This window comes from Macrosteles quadrilineatus, unplaced genomic scaffold (assembly GCF_028750875.1).
Source record: "Macrosteles quadrilineatus isolate MER2022 unplaced genomic scaffold, UCM_ALF_1.0 Scaffold_2__2_contigs__length_208266976, whole genome shotgun sequence".
Taxonomy (NCBI): Eukaryota; Metazoa; Arthropoda; class Insecta; order Hemiptera; family Cicadellidae; genus Macrosteles; species Macrosteles quadrilineatus.
Window position 1 is genome coordinate 171,332,253 of NW_026542595.1, and position 27,751 is coordinate 171,360,003.

At 33.2% G+C, this 27,751-nt stretch overlaps 2 protein-coding genes across 3 annotated transcripts; both read left to right on the forward strand.

The window, feature by feature from the left end:
- The first annotated feature begins 4,849 nt into the window (after nt 1-4,849).
- LOC128986534 (uncharacterized) lies at nt 4,850-11,566 on the forward strand. Of its 2 annotated transcripts, none has more exons than XM_054406945.1 (4): nt 4,850-4,930; nt 9,560-9,835; nt 10,385-10,655; nt 11,473-11,566. In XM_054406945.1, the coding sequence occupies exons 1-3, from the start codon at nt 4,919-4,921 to the stop codon at nt 10,634-10,636; spliced, it is 540 nt and encodes a 179-aa protein (XP_054262920.1). In that variant the 5' UTR covers nt 4,850-4,918; the 3' UTR covers nt 10,637-10,655; nt 11,473-11,566. The 2 variants fall into 2 exon arrangements, with proteins under 2 accessions (XP_054262920.1, XP_054262921.1); XM_054406946.1 differs by having other exon boundaries at nt 11,476-11,566.
- A 2,419-nt stretch (nt 11,567-13,985) lies between these two features.
- LOC128985146 (skin secretory protein xP2-like) lies at nt 13,986-27,436 on the forward strand. The gene is made up of 4 exons (XM_054404527.1): nt 13,986-13,991; nt 17,027-17,164; nt 26,273-26,800; nt 27,311-27,436. The coding sequence occupies exons 1-3, from the start codon at nt 13,986-13,988 to the stop codon at nt 26,792-26,794; spliced, it is 666 nt and encodes a 221-aa protein (XP_054260502.1). The 3' UTR covers nt 26,795-26,800; nt 27,311-27,436.
- Nucleotides 27,437-27,751: the final 315 nt, after the last annotated feature.

Consider the following 27,751-nt stretch of genomic DNA (forward strand, 5'->3'; position numbering starts at 1 on the left):
AACAGAAATTAGCATCTTTCCATTTTAAAAGGTATTGATTCAGACGGGCAAATTTTTTATCCTCGAAATCAAAAATATGTCCCTACTCACTTGTTCCATGTTAGGACTTTACATTCTACTTTACATTGTTGATAACCGTTCTGATCACATGAAGCCTTGTGCCATTAATGAGGCCCTTTTTGATGTATTAATATCAATAAAACCACTGCCTCCTTTTATTAGTATAATCCGTGTCTTGGCAATCCACTGACCTCTATATTTAAAAACTCAGTTGGATTTTCTAGATGGGTGCCTCTGCCTTCGACTGTTTTTGAGGACCCACTCTTCCCCTTGGCATACTGACAATTAATTACCTAACTTGTAAAGTTCATGTAGTAATTCATTAATACTGTTAGTTTATAAAGAAAATTAGATAAAAGGTACTTGGTGCTTAAAGGCTTGGTGCTTTCATAACTAACTGCAAACTCAAAAAAATACACCCACAAGTAAAAAAGAATCAAGTTATTGGTAAAAAAAAACTATGTTTGTGTAAAAACAATATTCACATGAAGTAGGTGATTAGTTTGTTTTCTCGATCAGCTGTTTCATTTCTAATAAATTAATAATGTCAAAGATTTGTGATTTTAAATACATCAATTATTATAGTAAAGTTTTCTAAATATGGTAACTTATTCTCAACTAAATTTTACTATTCCCAGCATGAAAATAAAGTAGTGAGATCCATTATGAGTAAAGTTTAAGGCACACAATCCTTGATTGAAATGTAGTATACATTAACAGTCATAATACACATCAATTATTATGTAGTAGACTTTGACTATTTTCAAGTAACAAACATATGTTTCTGTAAATAAAAATGATCTCCCTTGTTATCCTTATGGAGGAATACGAAACTTTAAAGGGCCCCAGGGCCTCACTCTCTAATTATTTCCTCAAAAAAGAAGGTTTCCTGCACAACTTCACGTCACGCTCTTTCCAATGACACCAAAAACATGTCAATCGGTTCAGTAGTTTCGGAGGAGTAATTGTCACAAAAATCGTGCTTGCGTATTAAATAAGTATAGATTTGAAAGGTGTCAAACCGAAACGATGTCATTTCTCTGTCGTAACTGTACTGATCTGCTAAATAAATAATTCTGAAAGAAACCTTTCGCAATAACAACGAAATGAGACAAATATTTTCTCTTCCATTAAACTCGTTCAATAAAATAATTTCAATCAACATTATATTTCTTTATTTTACCTAGTATGAGTTGTATTAACGTGGTATAGGTGGCTGTGGTTGTCAAAGTAGTAACACCCTCACATAAAACCAGATCGAGCTGAATACGTATCACGAACTCGTGAGCTTCAGGGCGGGGTGTTGAGCTCGTGAGCTCACTAATTAAACAAGCAAGTATAGTGTAACCTCATAAAATACAGGGTTTTATAACGCAACCCGACTCACAAGTACCGAGAGACACTTTTAACGGACATATATCATAAATTGGTATCACTATATCACACATAATTATTTAAGAATAAATTCTCAAGTGGGTATGATGATATCCCTATCAGTCTATTTTGCTAAAACTAGTAAAGTTTGAACTTGGTCAAGTTTTATGCCACTTAGTTAATTCTTCTTTTATCTCAGGAAATTTTCCAACCCAGTTAAAATAGCTAAAATTATTCGTATACATAAAAAATGACGAAAAGAAACCATCAAATTATCGGTGCTATCTCTATTACCAACCTTATCTAAAGTTTATGAAAAGGCAGATTACGTACAACTAACATATTTTCTTGAAGAACACCATCTTGTGGATAGCTCCCAACATGGGTTTTGTAGCACAAAATCAGTGACAACAGCTAGTGTTTCTTTTATAGAATCAGTGATAGATTCAAGTCAAAGGCTTTTGACACTGTTAAACATGAAATTCTTCTTACCAAATTAAAATTACTTGGCTTGGAATCCTTGAATTGGTTGAATTCATACCTAAATAATATATATCAGTTTGTTCAGATCACTCATTTTTCAAAAAACAATAGAATTATAAATCATCAATCAGAATTATTAAAACCCCAGCAAAATATGGTGTGCCTCAGGGATCTGTGCTGGGACCACTCTTGTTTGTATATTATTTGAAAGATATTTCTAAATCATTATCAAACAAATATAACACAAACCTCTGCCAATATGCTGATGATTCAAATCTTTAAGTTTCGGGTAATAGTTTATAACAAGTAGAAATTTCATCATTCACCTAAATAGAAAATATGATTATTTTTTTTAAATCATAAACACCACTGAAATATCGAGGAAACTACATTTCCTTCAAAACAGCTCAATCAAGGATAAAAAAGACCCCTTGATTTTGGTGAATACTGAGCCAATTCAGCTTGTCACAAGTACAAAATTTCATGGTCTAACAATAGATAATAACTTTAACTGGAATGAGCATGTAGGCAACATTTGAGCTAAAATAAATTCTGGCAGGTATTTACTAAGAAGAATTGAAGGGATCTGCAGTGAATCTACTCTTAAAATTATTTACCATTCATACGTTCATTCACACATTTCATTTGGAATTAGTCTGTATGGCTAATCTAAAATAGAAAATCTAGATAAAATACTTAAAGAATAAAAGAAATCAATTAGAATAATAAATAGCCTACATCCAAATACATCATGCAGGGAAAATTTTAAAATGCTAAACATATTAACAGTATATGGACAGTTTATTTTTGACACTATTATGATATTTTAGAATAATAAGAAGGATATAATTTTAGAACAAGAAATACACCGTTACAACACACGTAAAAAGAATGAAATCATACCCACTCACTCACCATAGACTTGAATCTTACACCAAGAAGCCGTCTTACAAAGGAGCAAGTTATTTCAGAAAATTACCAAAAGAATTTAAATTTCAAATAAACAGTTCCAAATTTAAACTAAAACTAAAAACTTGCTTGGTTTACAAAGTAATGTATTCGGTAGAAGAGTACATGAATAATTAAGCATTGTGTTAATTCAAATAAGTTGACACAGATTAAGTTTAGAGTTGACACTATTCAGATGTACTAACATGTACTTGTCTAGTATGAATAAAGATAATTTGATTTGATTTTACTGTTTTCATTTCTTCATGGTCGAACAGCTGATATGCATTGTTGCATTTTTGTCAACAATCTTTTTGGCAATATATTATGAATAAGCTTCAACATGACGTTTTAGCAAGCTCAAAGAGAATAAATAATAAGAAAGTAAATTATTGTTTTAATGGCATGAAAGGTTTCAAATCATGTTTCCATGTGCGATTACACAATAAAATAAATTAACTATTTATAGACTTATTAGAAATGTAAATGCATCTGATTTGTAGAAAACACTGGCCTAAAATGCATATTCCTTGAGTTTGCGAAAACACTATGTTGATTCTTACTCCTGATAAATTGTCTGTAACAATTAACCGTGTATAAAACAATTCAACAAGGCAACAATGCTCATCAGCTGGTCGGAATGAATTAATTAAAGGAAACAGAGCTACCAACTTTATAGCTTCTATTATCCTTAAACAGTGTCTCTTAGTAGTTTTAATTTAAGCTGCGTATACAAATTCATAAATAAACACCCTTATAAAACGAACATTCTTAAGTATTTAAATTTTGCATTAACCAAGAAAATGTACTTTTCATGGAATACATGAAGCCTTTATTTGTTAAAGAGGATCAATAAAGTGTATATTTTTGTTAGGAATTCAGTCTTTAACAGTTTTTTACAGAGTGAAAACGTTTTTTCACACTGTAGTCAATTAACTGATGTGGTCAAAATTTTCGTAACAACATTCATGTTTAGAGTTCATTTTTATGTTATTTGAGTGAATATTGTGGTAATTTCTTATAACAGTTCGATTTTGTTATCTGAACTCTTTTTCGGGTGAGAAATTATATAAACAAGGTCCACATTTCCAGTGAAAGCTGGAAAATGGCAAAAAGAATTTATAACCTGACATGATCAGTTTTGTAAAAACCTAAAAACTTTTGATTGCTAATCGTGAAGGAAACAGTCCGCTTTAACCTCTGAAATAATCGTAATATCTATCCAAGAATAGTATATTACGTTACTAGTCCTGAAAATAAGGGTTACCGGACAAGTGTGGTCGTTCCCCATACGAGTCCGGTAAACACATTTTGGACAAGTTACGTACGATAGTTTACGCCAGACTACTAAATCTGTACATATCCTTATATATTACCACCAACTAAAGGACTACAATCACTAGTTGGTTATGTTATGTTGGTTACGTTTTTGTTTATAACCACTCATTGCCACCCACCTACAGTATAATCAGCTGATTGGTGTCCGGTAAAATTCATTACAGTACAGTAGTACGTAATGAAACCCCATTTGATTAATCTGGCGGCAAACAGCTGTTTTCTTGTCTAAATCCTTGCGTGGGAAGTTCGTCAAAATAGTGTATTGAGGCGCAAACAAATTTATGAAACAATCTTTGAATATTTCAAGCAAAATTTCAAAATGTAAAAAATGGAGGTGGTTGAATTTTTTACTGGTTCATCAAAATTGTTTGTGAACTTTTGGAAACAATATGATTTGGACAAAATAATTTTAATATTTTAAGTGTATATTTTTTCTGTGTCGTTGGCAACCTTCTTTTTTAAGACAGACGTGTTTATTTGTATTAGACAATTCTTTCTCTCAAAATCCCAATTTTATGAAATTAAGGGTTTTGTGTGATGACCACTCGCAATGTTTACATGCCCTTCGACTAACTTTAGCCCTTGTCAGTGTCCGGGGCCCTTACATAAGGGGGGGGGGCTTCGGTGACATTGGATCGTGAAAGTACGAAGGGGGAGACCTATATAGACCTCTTAGTGCTTGAGTACCTCACAAGTGAGCACTCTTCTATTCAACATGAACACTCTGGTAAGTCTAGCATTTTAGAATAAGAAAAATAGTCGAGTAGTAAAAACTGAAAATAATCTATTAGATAACATATTTTGAAAAAAAAACTGTAAAGATATAGTGTTTGCAGATTGAATAGTATATTTTGTTTTTTACTAAGAGGTTAAATGGGTGTTTATAATTTTGGATTGATTATTAATTTAACTGCACATGGATTCATTACATTTTATTATACTTTTATTTAGGTTCTTAAAAATCTAAAATAAAATTAAGCTTTACTGGTATTTTCCTTTTTCATAAGATATTTGAGTGGATTACTCGCAATATATTTTCCTATAAAATTCTTCAGTTCTAATTTTCGAATACAATTTTAATTACTGAATAACTCTTAGAAAACCCTATTGACAAAAGTAGATATTACAATGCTATGGATAAATTATGTAATATCAAGTCAAGTATTTTTAGACCAACGAGAAAGATTAGACGTCAAAATAAGTTTTATACTACTACAAAATGTTAAAAAATTTGGTTCTGTTGAAAATCTGAATTCAAAATTAAACAATTTAATCGAACAAATTGATTTGGTTAAACGATTTTAGAAGATTTTTGATAAGAATTGAAAACAGCTATTGCAATTTTGGCATAAGTATGCATTTTGTATGTAAAGACTGTTACGAACAGGCTACAATACAAATTTAATTATATCTAATAAGTTTTTTGTCAAAATACAGTTGTAGATTAATAGTCACTTTAGGAGTCTCTTTTCCTCCCGAAACGCAGTGTTTATAATGTGAAAAAGGATATGAATTATTGTGTTACACACTTAGCACAGGAAAAGTCCAAAAAATAAAATTAAAATATATCAACGTAGTTTTAATACAAAACGCCAGTATTATATTAAACACAAACTAGTTCTATTACTTATTTGAGTTAGTTAAACAAAAACAATAGCAGGAATCAAGCAAAACAATAATTCTAAATATTGTACAGTTAGTTAGACTTACAACAATAGCCTCATTATTTATCAGTAAGGGAATGGAGGTGAAATAAGGAACAGCTCCAGGATACGGGAGAGGCAGCTTCAAGGACATGCAATCAATGCTTGAAGATCATTGACTTACTAGAATAATTGCTCATGCTAGTGGAGATAGTAAAAAGAATATCTTATCTCAGTTAAACAGATGTCACAATTATTAGATGTAGCATAATATCCGGAGATTTTAAATAACTGTGATTAGAGATCTAAACGTGTAAATGGAACTCGATATAGTATAGAAAATAAAATTAAAAATGTTAGTATACAGAATAAGTTTGAAAGATCTTTCAACAATAAAGTCCAAAATCCATCCGAATTATAATATTTAATTATAATCTTGTGAATAGACTTAAAACAACGCAAAATGTATTTTGATAAAATAAGATTATTACGTGTTCTATGGTGACAAATTATTTCTTGCTTTAAAAATTCAAATCCATGCCTGGTGTACAAAACGTGTATTCTAGTTATATTTGAGAATTTATTCTTACTTATTTTACATACAAATTATGAAGATTCTAAATATTCAAAGAAATAAAATTATGTTTTTGAATGAAATGTAACAGAGTTTGATCGAGAGCAAAAAATTGAGATGTATTTTGGAATCTTCTATATACTAATAGGCAAGCATGTTTTTTTACCTTTTTTCTAAGCTTGTGTGCATCGCAGGGTAAATATACGCATACTGTTAAAAATATATTTTCCTGTAGATGTGCAGAGTCCCTTTATAAATTAAAACAGACTAAGATAAGCACAAAAATGGATTTTTATTTTTTTTATGAGCATGGGTCTTATGGGTTGCCATGCTGGTGACGAAATAACAAAGAAATATAAACGGAAAATCAAAACAAATAGAAGAAACTCAAATCATATAGAAGTCTGTCATTACATTTTTTGGTCGAGTTTTTTACCACTGGACGACCCCTTGTAAATTAATAAATAAACCATCTAATTTTAAAATAAAACAAAATTGTATTAATCCTAAATAAACAAATAAACTTTAATGACCTAAGTTAGTCTATGTATCTTAACGAAGTAAGCATGTACTGCTATTAGTACAAATCGTATAGATAACATTTCTTTAATGGAAATAATTACGTTATTAATCAATATTTGTATTAACTAAAAACATGTTTATGTCCATTGTGTTGAGAAAAAGTTTAAATTTATGATTATAAACTATATTATAATTCCTTAATCATGAAGGAACTCTTTTCCTTTAGATAGTGTTGTTTTTGTATAATTCTAGATTTTAATGAGGTTGTTTACTTGGTAACTAAAATAATATTGGTTAGGTAGATTCATATCCTTTTTCACATTATAAAAAGAAAAAAGCACAAGACTAAAAATAGGTTATCTAAATTCATATGCTGTAGTTATTTTCGAACACATAATTATGTTTGACACATGTAAGGTTTAAAAAAATAAAAAAGCCTATTTAAAATGTATTACCAAAATTGATACAGCCTATCTATTCTCCATTGCATAATGCTGAGAAGGATGTCGCATTCAAATAAGGAACCAACACTTGACAATCCTTGCACGACCACACCTCACGCAAGGACTCACTTTCTTTTGAGCTCCAAACTTCTCTATGTTCTGCATATGATATTAGATAGTAAGGCATACTACAATAGTTACTGAAAGTAAAAGTCGAGTTACTGATGTAGCAATATTTCCGTTAGATTAAATATATATTCGCTCCAATCGTTTTTCTTGTGCCTACTTATTTCTATTTATTTATTATTCTAAATATTGAGCAAAGCACACACAGAAAAGAAACGATATGGTTCATAAACATAAACAAATGTCACCACTAGCCTAATAATAACATTAACATTATTTTTACAGTTCCATCCTATACTATAATACGACATAAGTCTGTCTGTCTGTAATATATTTCGAAATCCAGCGGAAGGATGTTTACTAAGTTTTCGAATTAGAAACTGATAGTCCTAAAAACATGATTAGTGACAGCCAGGAAAATTCGTATTTCGCTACACAATTCATTTGAAAATATACAAATTTAACATTAACCTTATAGGTTGGTAAGTAATTATGTTGGTTGAACAAAATAACAAGGAAAAGTAAACAAAATAATTGAAACACATGTTTACAACAAGCCATCCACAGTATACTTAGCAAATTACAAAACACAGTACAAAGGGAAAAACATCAGTTGTAACTACTGAGCAATGATTATACGGAAGATTACTCGACATTAGTGTTTCGAGTAACTTCGATGGTTTTGTATTGGTGACCTTTGAGTGCACTGGCGTCAACTCAATGTTTCACTTTTATTTAAGGGTGTTTTTTACAATTTTTATTCACTATTTTATTGTTTACATAATTCGGTATTCAGTTGAATTCGTATAAGTTAATTGTATTGCAATAATCTTTAGTAAGCAATATAAGATTGAATCGGACTTATCTGTCTTCAGCTAATCCATCATATGATAGTAATTCAGAGAGTATGCTCATGCTGAAGTTTTACTTATACCTAAAGAAAGATTTAATTTATTACCAAGAAATAAATCACACCCCTTACATACGCTGTAATATGCTGTATTAATGCTATTGTATCTGATTGCTACTAACCTGTGATCGCATATTTATTCATACTATAGGAACTGATATAAAAAATACTTTTAAAATTTGTTTGTACATTGTTTACAATATAAGTTGATTTCACCGTTTTCTTTGATTTAATACTGTCTCTCTTCAGTACAGTATCTTATACATATTAATTCGGATACGAAAGCCCTAGCTCTTTGAGTATGTGGGTCTAATGATTGTTGAGTATTTTCTTTATCTTAATAATTGGGTTTTGTTTACACATTGGCATATTAAACAATCACATTATTCTCGCCTTGCTCATTAAATATTGGACCTTTAGTCATATTTACCGTGAAAATGTGTTTAAATTCAAATTAAAAATGATCTTATGCAGATGCAGTACTATTATGTAGAACAAGGGTAAACTGTGCCCTTCTCAGATGGAGAAGATATACTATTATTAATGACAATTATGCATAAAAACACATTAAAACTCTGTAAGACTAAATAAAAATCGGAAAAATATATATTAAGGTCACCCAGCCACTAAACATAACACATAAAAGTAGCATACCGCGTAGAACCTCGATAAGAAGTCTCTCTGTGGATAAGTGGATCACCAAATAAGACTTATTATAAAGGAAGACTTCTTATCAAAGATTGCAATACTAATTAGGGATACATTACCAAGATGGTCCGTAAAACTACTCTGGTTAAATTTTTCGTTACGATGTATCAGATCTACTGATATATATATCTTTGAATCTCAAATCCACTATATTGTAGGCAAAATGTATGAACCTAAGTGCTATTGATTAAAGAAGATAATATAAGAAGGCCCCCTTAAGATGCCACACATTGGCGAAGTGCGCATAGAGTGAAAATCTAAAATGTATCAACAAATTTAAATACTTTGTTATGACTATAAGAGAATGTTTTTTTTTAGACTTTGAGATCGCGTTACTCATCTCCAATCATACTTGGCTTAAAATACCTACATTCGTATGGTCACCATTTCATAAGAAAGTATCAAAGTATTTACTAAATTCTGTCCACAGCTTCTACTGGTGTGCCTCTCAGTCGGCCTGGCTCTAGGCGAGGAGAAGGTAGCCAAGAAGCATGATAAGCGAGGTTTGTTCGAGTTGGGCTACGGTTACCCCCACCACGCCCTAGCGCACTCCGTAGTCCCCGCCCCACTACCAGTACATCACGTGCCTGTAGTCCATCACCCCCCTCCACCAGCACTAGTGGCGCACACTCACACGCACACTACTGTCACCAAGCATGTGCCTGTCGCCGTGCCTGCGCCTTACCCTGTCACAGTCGAGAAACAGGTGAATATGTCTTTTTGGGAACTTTTTAAATTGTTAGACGTATTAATAATACATTTGTAAACAGTGTACACCTCTATAGTTTTATATTTTGTGCGCTGGACTAATATAGAGTGCAATTTCGTAACGACAAGAGTGGCATTGGTTAGAAGTCTGTCTGGTGGAACCTGTTTTCATACCCTCCGTCAAACTGGGACTGTCCGGCGTCTTAAACCATAACCCAGTCCCTAGGTAGACTGATATTCGGGAGACAGGTTCTATCATACAGGGTATAGGTGGTGGTGACTGATTGAGAATCACAAAAAAACCTAAAATTGATTTTAAAGCAACCTTACTTTAAAAAGTGATACTAAAGGCGGGGTAGCCACGTAGTGTTCATCAAATCTGAAGGTCGCTGGTTCGATTCCTAATGAGATTGATTCGAGACCCGATGTTATTTTGTCTTTGGGCTATCTTACATAAGCTCGACTTTAGTACGAATTTCAGGGTTTTTATCGTTCCCTAAAAATTCTAAACTAAACATTATTTATGTTCATATCTTTGTATTTCCAGGTGCCCGTACCCGTGCCAGCCCCCTACCCAGTGCACGTGCCTAAGCCCTACCCCGTGGTGGTAGACCGTCCCTACCCCGTACACGTAGAGAAGCATGTCCCCGTGCCTGTGGACCGTCCTGTCCCCGTGGCGCACCCTGTTGCTGTGCCGTACCCTGTACCCCAGCCGTACCCCGTGGTCAAGCATGTCCCCGTGGCTGTGCCCCACCCAGTACACCCGGCCCCCGCCCCTGTACATGGACACCCTTGGTGATACTCTGCTGATACTAACCGTGAGTATTGTTAATGTTTTTAATACTTTAGTTTAGAGAGCGAGCAGGTCTAGTGGTAAAGTGCGGGACTTCAGTTCCTGGGGTCACGGGTTCGAATCCAGCGAATCACCAATTGATATTACCTAAGTGATAATGCCGCAAGCCCTAGCCCTAGCCTGAAGTAATGTGAAAAAAGATTCCAGAATAGAGACTAGGATCCTGGAGGAAAAAAAACTGGGAGCTTTTTTTACCAGTGGGTTTAAAGGTATAAAAGTACGATCTTGTTTTGTGGGCCCCGCTCAGGATAATCAGACTGTAAATTTCACGAATAAATTACACTCAAGTTTGACTTGGGAATACCTTCGCATTTTTAATTACTTCTGTAATTTTGCTGAGTAGAAATAGTTAAATAAATAGGTTTATACTACCTTTAGCTAGTACCTCTCTTCATGCTGAGTGTTGGCCTACACAAAAACAAACAGTTTATAGTTATGTAAAATTCTCTTGAAAATGTTTGATATTTCAAAATTAAAATAATTGTAAAAAATCAAATAAGAGATTTTCAGTTTAGTAAACCTAGTTTGTTGGCAATCTGAAAATACCCAAAGTTAGTATTCAATGAAAATGGTCTTCATACGTTTTTTTTTTCTAAAAACTGAGATAATATAGTAATTATTGATATAGTCTTTCGAGCAGTTAAATTGGGACGATGATATGGCGAGTTTAATATTACTTAACTTTCAATGCTGATAAATTACATTCACAACAATAGCGACAATAGTTAGTATAACACATATAGTATTTTATTTATCTTACACACTGTGTTTGTTTGTTTCAGATGTCTGCCTGTACCTACCTGGTTCTCAGGACTGCCTTTAGTTGTGTAATTTTTGTATAAAATAATATATCTAACTTTTGTAGAAAACATACAACGGTGTTCTATTATTCCCTTATATACATCCTCATAAGTATTAAACTATAGAATAGTGCGATTTTAGATATATCTTTTAATTTTTGAATATGTCTGATTCTATTCTAAAGCAGTTTTTTGAAATTTGTATTTAAATAATGAAGAAAATGTTGTAGTTTCCTCTACAATTGGCATTTTCGTGATTAAGAAGCTGTATCCAATCTTGCATCCTGACACCCTTATTTCTAACACTACTATTTTAAACAATCTTCTAAGGAAATTTTTTAAAGATATCATAAAGGTTGTGTTAGGCTTTAATGCCTAAAACAGATTTTTGCAATTTGAACCCCTTAAACATACACGCTGTATCCTGTTTTCTATTAGATTTGTGAATACATTTATTTTATATAATTAATCTATATTTTAATAGTTGTATATTTGTTTTAATTCACTTAGTACAGTTAATAACAATTCAGAAAGTGCAAAGTAGTGTTATAACTGATTAAATGGGTTACTACTAAATGATAAATTATTCAAACTGCTGCTCAATACAGTATATGGATAGGTTCCATGGTGAGCGTAGCAAACCAACATAATATAATATGTTTTTATAACACAGTATTAGAATTATGAATTTAAAGTTGATTAAATAGCCAAAAATTGAATTGTAAACAAAATGCTCCTTATGCTAACTTCGGGCAGATCTATCCTCTTCTTATCTTCAGCTTGTCTATAAGGATGATGATACGGGAATATGTTTATGCTGAAATTGTAATTTTGCTTCAATAAAGATTTAGTTTAGTACAAAGCAAACAAATCACACTCTTTGGTTACGTAATTCGTAATTTGTAGATGATTCTTTCAAAAGGAATAGCATTGAAATTTCACAAAAAGGTTTAACTTATCGATGGTTTGGATGAAATTAGACATATGGATTAAGCAAATACAGTACTACTTTTAGTGTACACCAACCATAACCCCCGGAAAAATATAGGTATAACTTATATAATATATTAATATTATTAATAATATTACTATTAATAATATTAATATTATTAATTCCCAGGGATTTTATGTACTATCTCATGCCTTGATAGAGCAGCGACTAACTGTTTGAGGATTTTCTAGAAAACAATATTTTGGCGAGGAAATAATTTGGCTAGAATGTTAGGAATAAAGAGTTCAAGAGCTAAACAATTGATTTGTGGATTAGTACAGCAGGGAACTTTGCAGAAAAGCTCATTTGTTAACTAAAATTTTAGCACTTGAAACATGCATACAACCTACTGTACTACATTTAACACCTTAGAATGTATCGAGAACCCATAGACGTACATTATACAGGATGCTAAATTACTAGTTTTTTTATAGTTTGAGTGATAAACTATTTTTGAATTTTGCTCGTAAAATTTTTAACACAATAACGTAAATTTACTGAATTTTAAGGGAAAACCCTAGACCCAAATTTGTTTGGTCGGATTTGGCTAGTTGATAAATTCTACAAATTGGATACACGTTGACGTAGGTACTTGTTTAATAAAATAATATAAAAATTGTATACAAATGTAAGCGTTTGACGCAAATATAAGCAGTTTGAGTTAGAATAATATGTAAGACGTTGACATTTAGAACAATTAAGAGAAAGTTAACTGCTGCACTATATCTTGTTATAAAAAAAAATCACTATAAAAATCAAAACGACATATTTGATTAAAACACATTAAGAGTCCTTGAAGCATAGACGTTCTACTTCTAACTCATAAAACAATTAAAATCCACAAAAGAAAATGTCTAATCTCACAGTATACTAGATATTTCAATTACAATCACTTTGGTATTGAGGTGGTAAATAACTCTTCAGCGGATGTTTGAAAATAACAAAATTAACATTATGGCGGGTGAATCCAAGAAGATTGTGTTTTCCACGTGTTGGCTTCCATGGACTCCCTTGGAAATACATTTAAAACATCAAACAACACTTTTAATCTCGTAGTATACTAGTATTTTCATTATAATCACTTCTGTGTTTGAATGGTTTGAAACACTATTTTTGGATGATAATTGACTCTTCAGCAGATGTTTGAAATTATCCAAGATGGCCGCTAGCCTCCAAGGACAACTTAAAAATACTTATTATCAATAGGCATACCTATCAAATAATGTCAAACATTTGAGTGAAATAATATATTATCATTGACTATTATATTATGCAGTAGACCAATCCAAGAATTTGATGGCTTAGAATATACATATATTTGATATGCTCATGCTGTTTTTATTTACTTAACCTTTCCCTTCTCAGAAATTTAAAACAACTCCTCCACAGCAGATCTGCAGACCAAGCAAATTTGCCTGATTGGATTTTACTACACTATTTCCTAAAAATGTTAGATTTGTAAATAGTATTTATTAGGTTAACGAATACTTAGGTTTGCTGATAGATGGAGGTATTTGATATTTCATGTTTTGATTTTCTATGACAGTTAATTTTAAGATTCTTGCTACAGTTTACAAATCTAACAATTTAAATGTAGTTTGGCCGAACTACAAAATCAGTGGCATTACACACGTTTCTCACTTCTCAACATTGATTCATCTGCGGTGACGTATTCCATCATTTTTAACCTATTCATAGCCGTCCACCAGGTGTTTCTCAGCTGATCAGTTGCCAGTGTAGGCTAATAATCGTAATTTCAAATCAACCTATGAGTGCCCTTGCAGGAGAAGAATGGTCTCTACCAGGAAAGACAGTCTCTACAGAAAGGCGGGCTAAGATTTCTCGGTAGTGGATAATTGTAGCAAATATTATTTGAATGTAACAGTGATATGGTACTTTAGCTTCTCTGAAAACGTAAAACAAGGATATTAGACAAGTAAATTTGGTACAGTAATACTAGATTGAAAGAATATGTTATGACTTGATAAAATATTGTACGGTATATGAGTTTAAAGTTTTGCTGTGTTTAATATTTCAACTAAACACACTATTTTAGTTATTTTTGCTATTTACCGCACAGCCAGTTTGCTGTATGTCTGATGATTTCCTGAATAAATTTTATTTTTAGTTTTTAAACTACTGACATAACATTATTTTATCTAACTCTTTTATTTTGTAATCCGTTGTATGATTTTTTGTCGGAAAATGTTACAATTTTTTGTCCCCTTTGATCTCTCTTGTCTATATAAATAAAATTAGAGTTTTGTCTGTACATTGCTCAGAATTATATACTTTTAGGTTATTTTTACGTTTTATACATTAAAGAAGCAGAAACGAGTCTTATCTCAATTTCTGTCTGTCTGTCTGTCTGTCTGTCTGTCTGTCTGTCTGTCCCTTTGTCTGTAACACTCAAGATGGCATTTTACGCAATCTTCTCCGTGAAAACCAGAGTACATATCAAGATCCAAGTCATTTTAATGTATTCACTGGATTGGCGAGAGTGTCTTTAGTGATTTAAATATAGCCTCACTACTTTGTAAATAAAATTACGGACGTTCAAAAATGCAGTTTTGTGCGATTTTTGTCAAATTTTCGTTCAATTTTTATCACATAATCGTCTATGAAATAACGAACAGCTGTTCGGATCAAGATTATTTTTTCTAGCTGTCAATGACATGTTTACAAATGTTGTTTACAAATACCGCAACTATTTCGAATCACGTTTTGAAAGCAAATCCCAACCAAGTGAGATTAAAAACGTTTTTCTTACATAACGGATTTAATTAATCGCAAGTGCAATAATATAGTCTAATAGTGTAACCGTAAATGAAATTAAATAACTAGACATCGTCCAAATCGGAACCAGAAATTCTTTGAGTATAAAATGTTTCTTGAGTTTTGACAACCAGAAAGAAGAAGACCTTGAATCAGTGTTGTATAGGGCTGTGACACTGAAATGATCGTCGCCAATAGCTTACAAAAAAGGTTTCCACTCATTGACGGCGCTTCAATGGCGGTTGTGTAAAGTGTAAAGTAAAAAATCACAACTGCAGTGGGTGATTGTAACAGAGGTTTAACAGAGGAAGTGCTAAACTCGCTTTTCCAATGTGTCACTTTCTGTTTCTACTCACCGTGTGATGCAATCGCTGGACCATACAGCCAATAGGCCCATAGCTCATATCTTGGGTAGCCTACATATTTATTCATAACAACCTTTTTGACGACGATCCTTGATACCGGTACTTTTCCATAGAATACATGGCCTACCTACTTAAAAAATAAAATTACAAATGACCAAAACCCCAACATTGTGTGATTTTCGTCACATTTCCTTCTAATGTTAATAGATATACTAATCATTGTTTAGAGAATGCGTAATCTATTAAATAACAAAAAGTTGTTTGGGTAAGGTTGCTTTTTTTTCAAACTGACACCGATAAGTTTACGCTATAACTTTTTACGAGAAAATCCAAAAGCAAGAGATCAATAACCTCGAAGCTAGATATTAATGTATTTAATTGGTCCGATTTACTGTAGTTCTTAGGTAGGTTCTTACGTAGGTACTGGTTCTTTTCCTTAGAACCGGTAGTTTACAAATTTGATATCGTTGGTGTTGCACCTTATTTATTAGAGCCGTCCGTATTCAATTTAAGTGATGTCTTAACTCTGTATAAGTTTTGCTTTTTCTGTCTGGATTCCAAATCTTAGCTTACCCGGTATGCTAAGAAAATGATAACCTATTTGAGTAAAACATTTGTTGGGCAAACCATCATGAATTGTTTACGCCTTTATATTGTTTATGTATCAATAGTTCGTGGCCTTTGTTGGATTGTTGTATTGTGTTGTTTTGTTGTATGTTGGTAACGCATTAATGTCCTTATTTCTCAGTGTTTCACGGAATGGACAAGAGCACCTTTGATACTGAAAATGTCAACCGGAATAAAGTGTTAAATGGTGAGGTTGAGGTAGTACTTTAAATACGTTTAAGTTAACCGATGTGGAAAGTAACTTTCAATTATAGGCCTACTTTAGGGCTACGCTTCATGGATCTATAAAAGATTTTTTAGTTTAATCATTGGACATATGGACCAACACGATCCGGGTGACATTTAATTGCGAAGCATTTATTTTGGCTTGAACTGTCAGATACTGTATTTGCGAAGGTTTATAATATAATAGTTTTGCCAGCATATCTGCAAATATGCAAACTAATTGATGTTCTTAATCTTAATATAAGAAGGTTTCAACTGACTACTATAAGATCCCCGTGCGTAGAACGGGCACACAGCTAGTCACAAATAAATTATAAACCTGAAGTTGATTAAATAAATGATGATAAATGTTATTTCAATATTGCAATGACAAATTAGGCTATACCAACGAGGATAAAAAATATGACTCTAGATAGAGACACCAACTTCTATGTTCATCGTATTACCAACCAACCTAGGAAAGACTGCAGAACACCGCAGTGAGATTTGTATGAGGTCTGCGGAAAAAAGGCCATATATCTCAATTTGAAAACTGCCGGCCTCTTGTCCTCAGCTGCTGTGGGCAGGAGGCAAACCTGCACTCGTACACAGGGTACTGGCCGAAAAGGAACCGGCCTCATTGAAAGACTGGTCACCCGCGATCGGGTGCCTCAGCTCAACCCGAGAAGACAAACAGATGCATTTCTCGAAGGTGAGGTTGGAAGTATGTAAGAGAGGTACAATATCCAATATAGGATATCTATATATATCTATATTTATAGGAATATCTAGTTATAGGTTAGGTAAGAGAGGTGAGGACCTTCCCTGTGACCTTAATATGCTTACCAAACACACTATTTTATTATTGGTCTATATAGATTTTCGATTTGATTTTAGGTACTTAAAGGCCTGCGAAAGTAAAGGATGAATGTTGAATAAATGAGGTGACAGATTTGTTACTGGCTAAGATCAGCGGGTACTTAACCATCAACTTCTGGCTTTTCACGGGATCGAACCGGCAACTTCTGATCACAATGCGAGCACTTTATCCACTCTACTACCCAGCTAGAGACCAATAGAATGCTAAACGTAGCTGTAAATCACAATAGAATTATTATTTAAAACCTAATCAGCCATAATCGTCAATTGGCAACTGTAAGATCGATTCAATTACCATACAGTTAACGGATCGACCTATGTAAATAGACTGCGATAGAAAGGAACGGATCATAAGCACAATAAGGCAAGATACAAGGTAGGCTTTGCGGCCTTCGAGTAACTTACAACAGGACTTGCACTTCTACATGCGAACTCTGATTGGACTGTAGTTGTCACCATTCATTTCACTTTAGAAACATTTTTCTGCGAATATCATGTTTGAAAAGTAACACAAGTCCAAATTTTAGTCTTCTTGTAGGTATCCACTATGAGTGTTACTTTTGTAAACAATTTATGTCAATATAAGAGTTTACAAGGGCCTATTTTAATAGGGTTTTTTACTAGTTTACAGAGCTAACTGTTAATGTAATACCCTTTTACCTTTCAGAGATGATGCTGGTTTTAGACATTTATTAGGCGAATAAAAATACTGCACTACGTTACAATTAATTTTGTAATTTTTTTAAATAGAAAATATCTGATGATTTTATGTATTTTCCCAGTGGCAAGAACTAGAATATTTAATTTCTTGAACTAAGTTACCTTAAGCCTTTGTTCTTGCAGGATGAAGTTATAACTCTCCAATATATTTCACCACAGTGTGTGGCAACTTCAGGGAGTCTTGAAGTTCTATTTACACATTTGTAATTCATTTGCACGTTCTGTTTACAAATGTGTAAATAGAACTTCAAGACTCCCTGAAGATTCCACACATTGTGGTGAAATATATTGGAGAATTATAACTTCATCCTGCAAAAACAAAGGCTTAAGGTAGCTTAGTTCAGAAAATATTTGATGTTCTAATGTCAACCAAGTATTTTTCTCTTAATTTAGGCAAGACTTCCACAACGTTAGATACCCTTTGGTTTCCAGATAACAGACAACAGTTTACAAATGGGTAGTTTATATAAGTTAGAATAGGCTTTAAGCTATAAACAACAGAAATAGTAAAAATCAAAAAGTCCTCATACCAATGAACAATTTCCTTAACCTTGTCCTCAGTATGTTTAATCTATGAACTGTTCTACATACTCCAAACGGTTACGAACATTCACAGATATATGTCAGCTATGTCTCAAGCCAGGCTTTAACTGGCTCCATATTAAAACTTACTAAGTTCCCACCACTAATTATAAACATGGATTAAACACACTAATTTCAGATTTATCATTATTTTGGTTCAGCTAAACACAATTCAAAGGTTTTTTAATTGCGTCCAGTAGCACATTTAGTTAACTATTTGTTTCATGTTATTTTTAACTCATTTTAAAACTGTTTAGCTAAATAAAACTATCAACTAACCAAACAGTAAAATATAAATAATCATAGTTTTGTTCCAAAAACAAAAGAGAAACAAGACAGCGTGTTCTACAAGTTGCGGTGAAATTGAAAAACATGATACACATAAAAATGCTTTAAATTTCACAATCGGGTGAGAATTTACTTGCACTACATATATAAAGTCAACTATAAACTAATAATCATTGGTCCCATGCTCCTATGACGACAGAAGCACATGTCCTCTACCGTTCATTCTTCTGACCTTTTTAAGCTGCAGTATTTTCTCGACGGATCCATTGGTCGGAGATCAAACGGTCCGCAGATCGTGTTTCTCTGTACAAAGTAATGACACAGACTCGCATGCAAGTGTCTCAGTGACCCAGGTCGACCTGAGCGATTGCGCATGCGCAAGTCACGACCATGCGCTGTAGATGCGTGAGAGACGAGACTGTTGATATGGGAAACAGAAGCAGGTGCATGAGTAAATCAGCTGTTTGTAATTTATTTGTTGCGGATATCTATTATATTATTTAGGTGATAATGTTGTAGTGGATTAAAATGAGCTTATTAGATTAAACTGAAAAATCTTTAAAGCTGTTAAGCTCATATTGGGTCGATTTCAGCTGGTGCAGGTCAATTCAAAATCTAATCTAATCTGGTGCAATTGAAATTGGCATACCTCAAGGATCAGTCCTTGCGTCTTTACTTTTTATTGTTTCTATTAATGATTTGTCTTGTTTTATTCACTGGCAAACCTCTCTTTACGCTGATGACAGGATATTCCTCACAAGTGATCAACGCACTTTAAGAACGGCATGAGCTGTTTATGTTGGCTGAAGAGTGGTTGGGAGGAGTAGCCTACTAATAACATAAAAACAGAAGAAATACATTTTAACCTAAAAAAAATTCTAATTACAATAAATCGGTAAAATCACCAAGAATCCACAATCACAATCCACATTGATCAGAAGCTGAATTGGAGTGAGTTTTCATACTTTTTATTTATTGGTTATAACTATATTTTTGAATTTAATTAAAAAGTTAAAGGACAACGTCAGTGAACAAATCATTCTAAATTGTTATTATGCATTTTTCCATTCTCATTACAATATGCTATCCTCTTATGGGGTCTGTAGGAGCCAAAGCAGTTTTTAAATGGCAAAAGAGAGTTGTAGTAAGGTGAATTAGAGAAACAAAGCCCAGGGGTGATTGCATAGCAGATTTTACATCTTTAAATATCCTAACCCTTCTATTTTTATATATAATATTTTTAATTGCTCTTTACATTTAAAAGAGAACATAGATCAGTATGGTCTCCGATCCGACATACATGCACATTATACAACAAAAAGACATCATCTCAACTTACCACATAAAAGACTTACACACCATAGCTACAAATATCTAAGTATACAGTCTTTTTAACTACCCCACTTGGAAGAAAATGATAACTAATGTAGTATAAATGGTGGGTTTGCACAAACAATTGATTCGTCTGATCTGAACAAGCGAGACACTTAGGACATATTGTTTTTTACTAGTGATAGAACATGTCAACAATATTCCCTTGAACACAAAAATGTCACAAAAATGTACATAAACAAGTGTTTGTAGTTTATCTGTACTCAAAGTAAATTGAAAAACGCAATTACATCACACTTATACAAATGAAATATCCGTCTGTCTACCTATACAGGGTGTTCAAAAAAGGTGGGGACATAATTTACGTAGTGATTCCTTGGGTCAAAATAAAGAGAAGATGAAGAATTAATTTTTTTCTCAAAATCGATTAGTTAACTAGATATCCACCGTTTTGTATTTTTTACATAAAAACCTTTAGGCTATTTTTGAATTTTTTCAACCGATCTTTATTAAACTTGGTGTGTATGTTAAAGTAGAAGAGAGCAATGTTAGAACAAAATCATCTTGATACGACTTAAAACATCAAAATGGTGGCCATTTTTTTAACTTAAATTACTAAACAATGGCTGATTTTATGAAGAAATGTCAAGAACACTTTTACATAGATTTTTAATTCCCTATCAAACGATACCAAGCTCAAAAAATTTGAATTAGAAATAGATTAAATATTACGATTTTTAGTTGTAAAATGTGGTAAAATAAGCCTAAGCTAAACAGGTTTGTCTCATTTTGCAACTAAAAATCATGATACAGTACCGCCATTTTGAAGTTTTAGGTCGTATCAAGATGATTTTTTTACATTGATCTCTTCTACCTTAACATACCAAGTTTCATAAAGATCGGTCGAAAAAATCAAAAATAAAAATGTGTATGTACAAAATAAAAAATGACACGGATATCTGGTTAACAAAACGATTATTGAAAAAAATATTCTTGATTTTCTCTTTATTTTGGCCAAAGGAATCACTAAGTAAATTATGTCCCCACCTTTTTTGAACAACCTGTATATCTATATAAACTAGGCTACAATTTCTTAAGTGTTTTTTTTTTCGGTAGACCATAACTTTCTTATTTTTTCACCAATTTTCATAAATGAGGTGTCATTTTAAAGATTTTTTACCCACTACCCTTGGAAAATATATAAAATCACTCATTTTTCAGTGTTTTTTTTTTCATAAAAACTATCTGTTATATCATTCTGCAAAAATTAAACTTGAAATGTTTATCTACGTTAGTTGATCAGCTGAAACATGGAAATTAAATTAATCAAAAACAAACGACTATTTATTTCTCAAATCTGAGTGTTTGGTTTTTACTTCATACATGACGCCAAAAAACTTAATCTGTGCTCTCTACAATAAATATCCCCGGATATTAAATCAGATTATCCACTTAAAGAAGTCTAAACAAGAACAACTCAAAAGTAAGTAACGCCTGTCTGGATTATTTAGCTTTTATATTTATATTTCTTTATTTACGACATGGCTTTCATTTTGACATACCTACCAACCATGCTATGTATATAAAGAACTTCATCTTTAAATCTATATAAATAAAATTAGAGTTTTGTCTGTACATTGCTCAGAATCATACATTTTTAGGTTATTTTTACGTTTTATACATTAAAGAAGCCGAAACAAGTCTCATCTAAATTTCTGTCTGTCTGTCTGTCTGTCTGTCTGTCTGTCTGTCTGACACACTCAAGATGGCATTTTACGCAATCTTCTCCAGGAAAACGAGAGTACCTATCAAGACCCAAGTCATTTTAATGTATTCACTGGATTGGCGAGAGTGTCTTTAGCCATTAAAATATGGTCTCACTACTTTGTAATTAAAATTACGGCCGTTCAAAAATGCAGTTTTGTGCGATTTTTGTCAAGTTTTCTTCCAATTTGTATCACATAATCATCTATGAAACAACGAACAGCTGTTTGGATCAAGATTATTTTTTCTAGCTGTCACTGAAATGTTTACAAATGTTGTTTACAAACACCACAACCATTTCCGATCACGTTTTGAAGGCAAATCCCATCCAAGTGAGATTAAAAACGTTTTTATTACATAAAGGATTTAATTAATCGCAAGTGGAATAATATAGTGTAACCGTAAATTAAATAACTAGGCATCATCCAGGTCAGGAACCAGAAATATGTGTATAAAATTGTTTTGGAGTTTTGATAACCAGAAAGAAGACATTGCATCAAGATTGAATCAGTGTTGTATACGGCTGGGAAACTTAAATTTACTAATGACCGTCGCCAATGAAACAATGTTCCACTCATTGACGGCTCTTCAATGGCGGTTGTGTAAAGTGTAAAGCAAAAACTTACAACTGCAGTGGGTGATTGTAACAGAGGTTTACGGATGATGCTGAACTCGATTTTCCAATGTGTCACTTTCTGTTCCTACCATTGACTATATAAAGTCAATAGTTCCTACTCACCGTGTGATGCAATCGCTGGACCATACAGCCAATATAGGCCCATAGCCCTTCTCTTGGGTACGTGTGGTACGTATGCTTACCCAATTATTTATAACAACCCTTTCGACAACGATCCTTGATACCGGTACTTTTCCATAGAATACACGGCCTACCTATAGGTACTTAAGAAATAAAATTATAAACGTCCAAAAACCCAACGTTGTGTGATTTTTGTCACATTTCCTTATAATGTTAATATATGTACCAGCAACCATTGTTTAGAGAATACGTAATCTATTAAATAACAGAAAGTTATGTTGTATATGGTTTTTTTTTCAAACTGACACCGATAAGTTTACATTAAGAGTTGTGTACAAATAAAGCAATTAATGGGAAATAACTTTGATTGCCGATAACTTTTTACGAGAAAATCCAAAACCAAGAGATCAATAACCTTGATTAACGCATATAATAATTGGTCGGCTGTACTACAGTTCTTAACTGTAAACGTTGGTTTTTGGTACGGTACTGGTTCTTTTCCTTTTAACCTTTAGTAGCAGCAAGAATCATTTTTACGTACCAACACATCACAGTAATTTACAAATTAGTTATCGTTGGTGTTGCACCTTATTTATTACAGGCGTAGGCCTATTCAATTTAATTGATGTCTTAACTGTATAATTTTTGCTTTTTCTGTCTGGATTCCAAAATGTTATGCTAAGAAAACTATAACGCATTTTAGTAAAACATTTATTCAGCAAACCATCATGAATTGTTCAAACACTTTGAACGTTGTTTATGTATCAATATTTCGTGGCCTATTTTGGTAATTTTTATTACAAATTACCAATCTAAATCGTCTATAGTAGGCCTACTGTACTTCATTTCATATAGCAAACCGATTCAGATAGCATTTCGACAGAATTTCGAGTCATCTCTGGTCCAAGCAAATATAAATTGTTATGATCAAATTTTATGGCATTAACAAAGATTTCAAGTACTCATTTTATATGTACCTTTTTATGCTTAAAGCGTAGCAGATTCCCTAATTAAGTTCGGTATTTTTGTGTGTATGTATGATGGTAACGCATTTATGTCCTTGTTTCTCAATGTTTCACGGAAAGTTGATAATGAAAACCAATGAATCAATGAAAGCCTTGATAATGAAAATGTCAACCCGAATAAAGTGTTAAATTAAGAGGTTGAGGTAGTACCTTAAATACTTTTAACCATTATGTTATAGTCCTTTAAATTCTGAACAAAATTGTACAAATCCCATTTCCGTATATTTACTCTCACCGCTTACACATGATAAAGGTTGTTGACAAACTTATGGGAGAAAGTATGTGTCAGAATGCTGATACCGTTTATTTAGTTTAATCATTGGATATAACATATGGACCAACAAGATCCGGGTGACATTTAATTGCGAAGCATTAGTTTTGGCTTGAAACTGTCAGATACTGTATTTGCGAAGGAATAGTTTTGTCAGCATATCTGAACGTATGCAAACCAACTGCTTTGCTTTATATAAGAAGGTTTTAACTGACTATGATAAGATCCCCGTGCGTAGAACGGGCACACAGCTAGTGTTACTATAAAAATATAAAATAAACTTTTGGAAATGGAACGAGTTATTATTGTATAGTCGTAGGTTAAAGTTAAATGTACACCTAGATTTTTGAGTGTTAAACCGTGTTAACAAATTAAAATGTAAATCATGTATGTATGAGTACTAAAATCATAAAATCAGATTTTATAGTGTATTTCTCTTTTTTATAATTTGATTCTGAGTTTTGTTTGACGATTAAAAAAGAAATAACTTTTATATTCCAGCTTTTTAGGGAGTCCCTACAAGCCTCTAGTATAAAATATAATGTCTACGTTAGTTCCTAAAAGATACTGCAAATGTTTATAAATTGTTCTTTCTCAGAACAAAACAATGATTTATGGAGGAAACTCAAAGGTTTAGGAAATGAGATCCAAGCACTTTCAAATTACACGGATTGAATTTGTATAGATTGGGGATCGGTCCCGCCTCCCCCCTACTTCCGATAAACCCAAGCAGCACAACAAAAACAAGCGATTTTTTCACCAAAAACAACTTAACTTTGAATCTTATCAAACAGGACTTAACACGGGATGATGGTTCATACGGCGGTAAGCCAGGGCGTGGGCCAGCCTTGGGTAGGGGCAGTATTTTACTCCAAATCCGCCTTTTCCGCTGCCTGGACGCCGAGACGGTGAAAGGACAACGGCACTCTAGGAGGCAGTGGTGTATATATACACAACACTGCCTCAACAGGCATCACAACACACATCGCCATCATTCACTGCTTGGTAAGTACAGGCTACATGTTTGAAATAGAAAAAAATCGAATGATTTAAAAATTTTGATACGATTCACTTTATTAGGTTAACTCTCTCTTGCTTGGTGAACGAAAATATAAAAATCTCTCTTGCTATGTTAAAATATAAAAATCTATAGATTTTAAAATATTAGCAGTGGTCTACATGTTTCAAATTTTTCAATAAAAGAATTTTTTCATTATTTGAAAATAATAGTTTAAATACAATTAATTAAGCTTACCTTAATTTTAAAACTTGTAAATCTAATATATTTTTCATCATGGTTGCACATAATGAATAATTAATCGATTATATCTAAAAGTGTAAATGAATTGTGGCTGTTGTGTTTTGCTTGAATTTTGTAAAACTCAATATTGTTTTCGGTAATTTGATTTAATTTACTATGGTACCTATTGGGAAATCTTTTTTTATCTCCATTATTTAAATATTTAAGACATCCGAATTTCTTAAAACGGTGCCTATAAATGAAACATATTTCGCAGTATTTGCTCAGAACATACCCACACAATATATAATTTCATCTCGTTAAAAATATAGTTTTTAAAGTTGTTCTCTAAATGTATCTCGTGTTAAACCTTCTATACATTATGTATATAATTTAATTGCCTAGAAGTTAGATTCATTCACGATGCTCGAGATAGTTCTCGTTCTCTAAATTGATTTGGACATGTCTAACCTTTACCAGAAACTTTATCAGTGGAAAAACGTCAATTGTTCAGAATTCATTTTGATGGATCTACTTCGTGTTATTATTTTTGTAAACAGTGCAGTTATTATTTTTGTAAATTAGTAGGTACAAAAGGTGTCAGTTATTGCTAAACAACTAAACTAATGCATATGTGGCTACTGTATTTTGCGACTATTTATGGCACTATAACAACAAATTTATATTTCCAAGTGTTTATTGATTAATGCATGTGTATTCCCTATACTCGGTTCACAAAATTTTGGTACTTTGAGGAGAAGTTGTACTATCATTCTATTCCATCCACTTCGCCATAGCTTTGAAACAACACCCGACGGATGATCGATCAGCTGGTATGTTGGGGAACTCAGGAAACCTCCCCCTTAAACCGCTTAAATTTCGTGCACAGACTATAACTAGTTTTCACGGTTTTATAAAGTAGAAAGTATACTTTAGTTTCTTAAATATAATATTTGTTCCAGACTGTCTTCGTTGCTCTTGTAGCTGCCGCCGCCGCCGCCCCTGGCTACGCCCCCCTGGTGTACGCACCAGCTCCGGCACCCAAGTACCCAGCACCCGCCCCTGCACCAGTCTACGCCCCTCTTCCCGCCCCTGCACCAGCCCCTAAGTACGTTGTCCCCGCCCCAGCTCCTCACCCTGTCCCTCTCGCTACCTCCTACACTACCGTAACTACCACCTCTACTCACCAAGAGCACCCCCCTCCAGCTCCTAAGGTAGCTTACGTCCCCGCCCCCGTGCACTACGCACCTGCCCCTGCTCCCGCCCCCGTGCATTACGCTCCTGCCCCTGCTCCCGCCCCCGTGCATTACGCCCCTGCCCCTGCTCCCGCCCCTGTCTACGCCCCAGCGCCTAAGTACGCCCCGGCTCCAGTCTACTACGCTCCGGCCCCAGCACCCGCCCCTGTCTATTACGCCCCGGCCCCTGCGTACCCAGCGCCTGCCCCAGCTTACCCAGCACCAGGCCCAGCACCCGCTCACCCTTAATTAAAGGTAAGGTTATATAATGTTTTTAATTATCATTGCAAGTAGAAGGGTCACATTTCTTCTAATGTCTTTCAGTTAAAGTTTTGACAAAACTAGGAATAATTTTAGACAACTGTTCGCCTAAACAGCAGATCGTTTTACCATAAAATTGTTTGCTAACACTTGACTTTGTGCTAAACAATTAAATATTGAAACATGTGAAAACCTAGATATAATTATTGGAACAAGCTAAAGACGATTATAAGGTAACGTTCTGTAAAATGTGAGAAGAAAACGCCTTTATGTTTATTTTATACTTCCTCTTAAGCTATTTAAACAAATAAACTATTTTTGTAAACAACTAGGTTTTTCCTCTGATATTTAGGTCTATACTAAACATAGGGGCGTGTGTTGAAAATTCCAATTTCCAATCATTGTCTGTATTTGTCTTTTTTAAACATCACATGTTATTTTTCCAACATATTCTTACGTTTGTTAATATTCATATAACTAACTGTGCTTTTTTTTTCTTTTCAGACCAAAGCTCTCTCAGTGACCTCGCATCTTCTGCACTTCTTATTCTTCTCTCTAATCTACAGTCAAGCTCTGTCTGACGATGTGTATAATATTTATTAGGTAGCAATAAATAAATATTCTTTTGTATTTATGCATTTCATTCTATAACCTTTCCTATTAATTTCAAACAAATTAAATAAGTTGGTAGACTTTATGCCAGTACTACCTTACTATTTCCTGTACTTACGACACGAGAATGTTGCAAGTACACAGACATTCATGATCATTTGGTTTTATGCTAATAATTTGGGATGGCCCATACAATTTTGCAAAATATAGATTTTTTGTGGTTTTTGCCCCATGTTCACAATGTAAATTATAACTACAAGTAAAAATGTCTTAATCCGTCGTCACCACTCGTCATTGACGTTGATCACACTGACGGATTAAGGTATTTTAAAC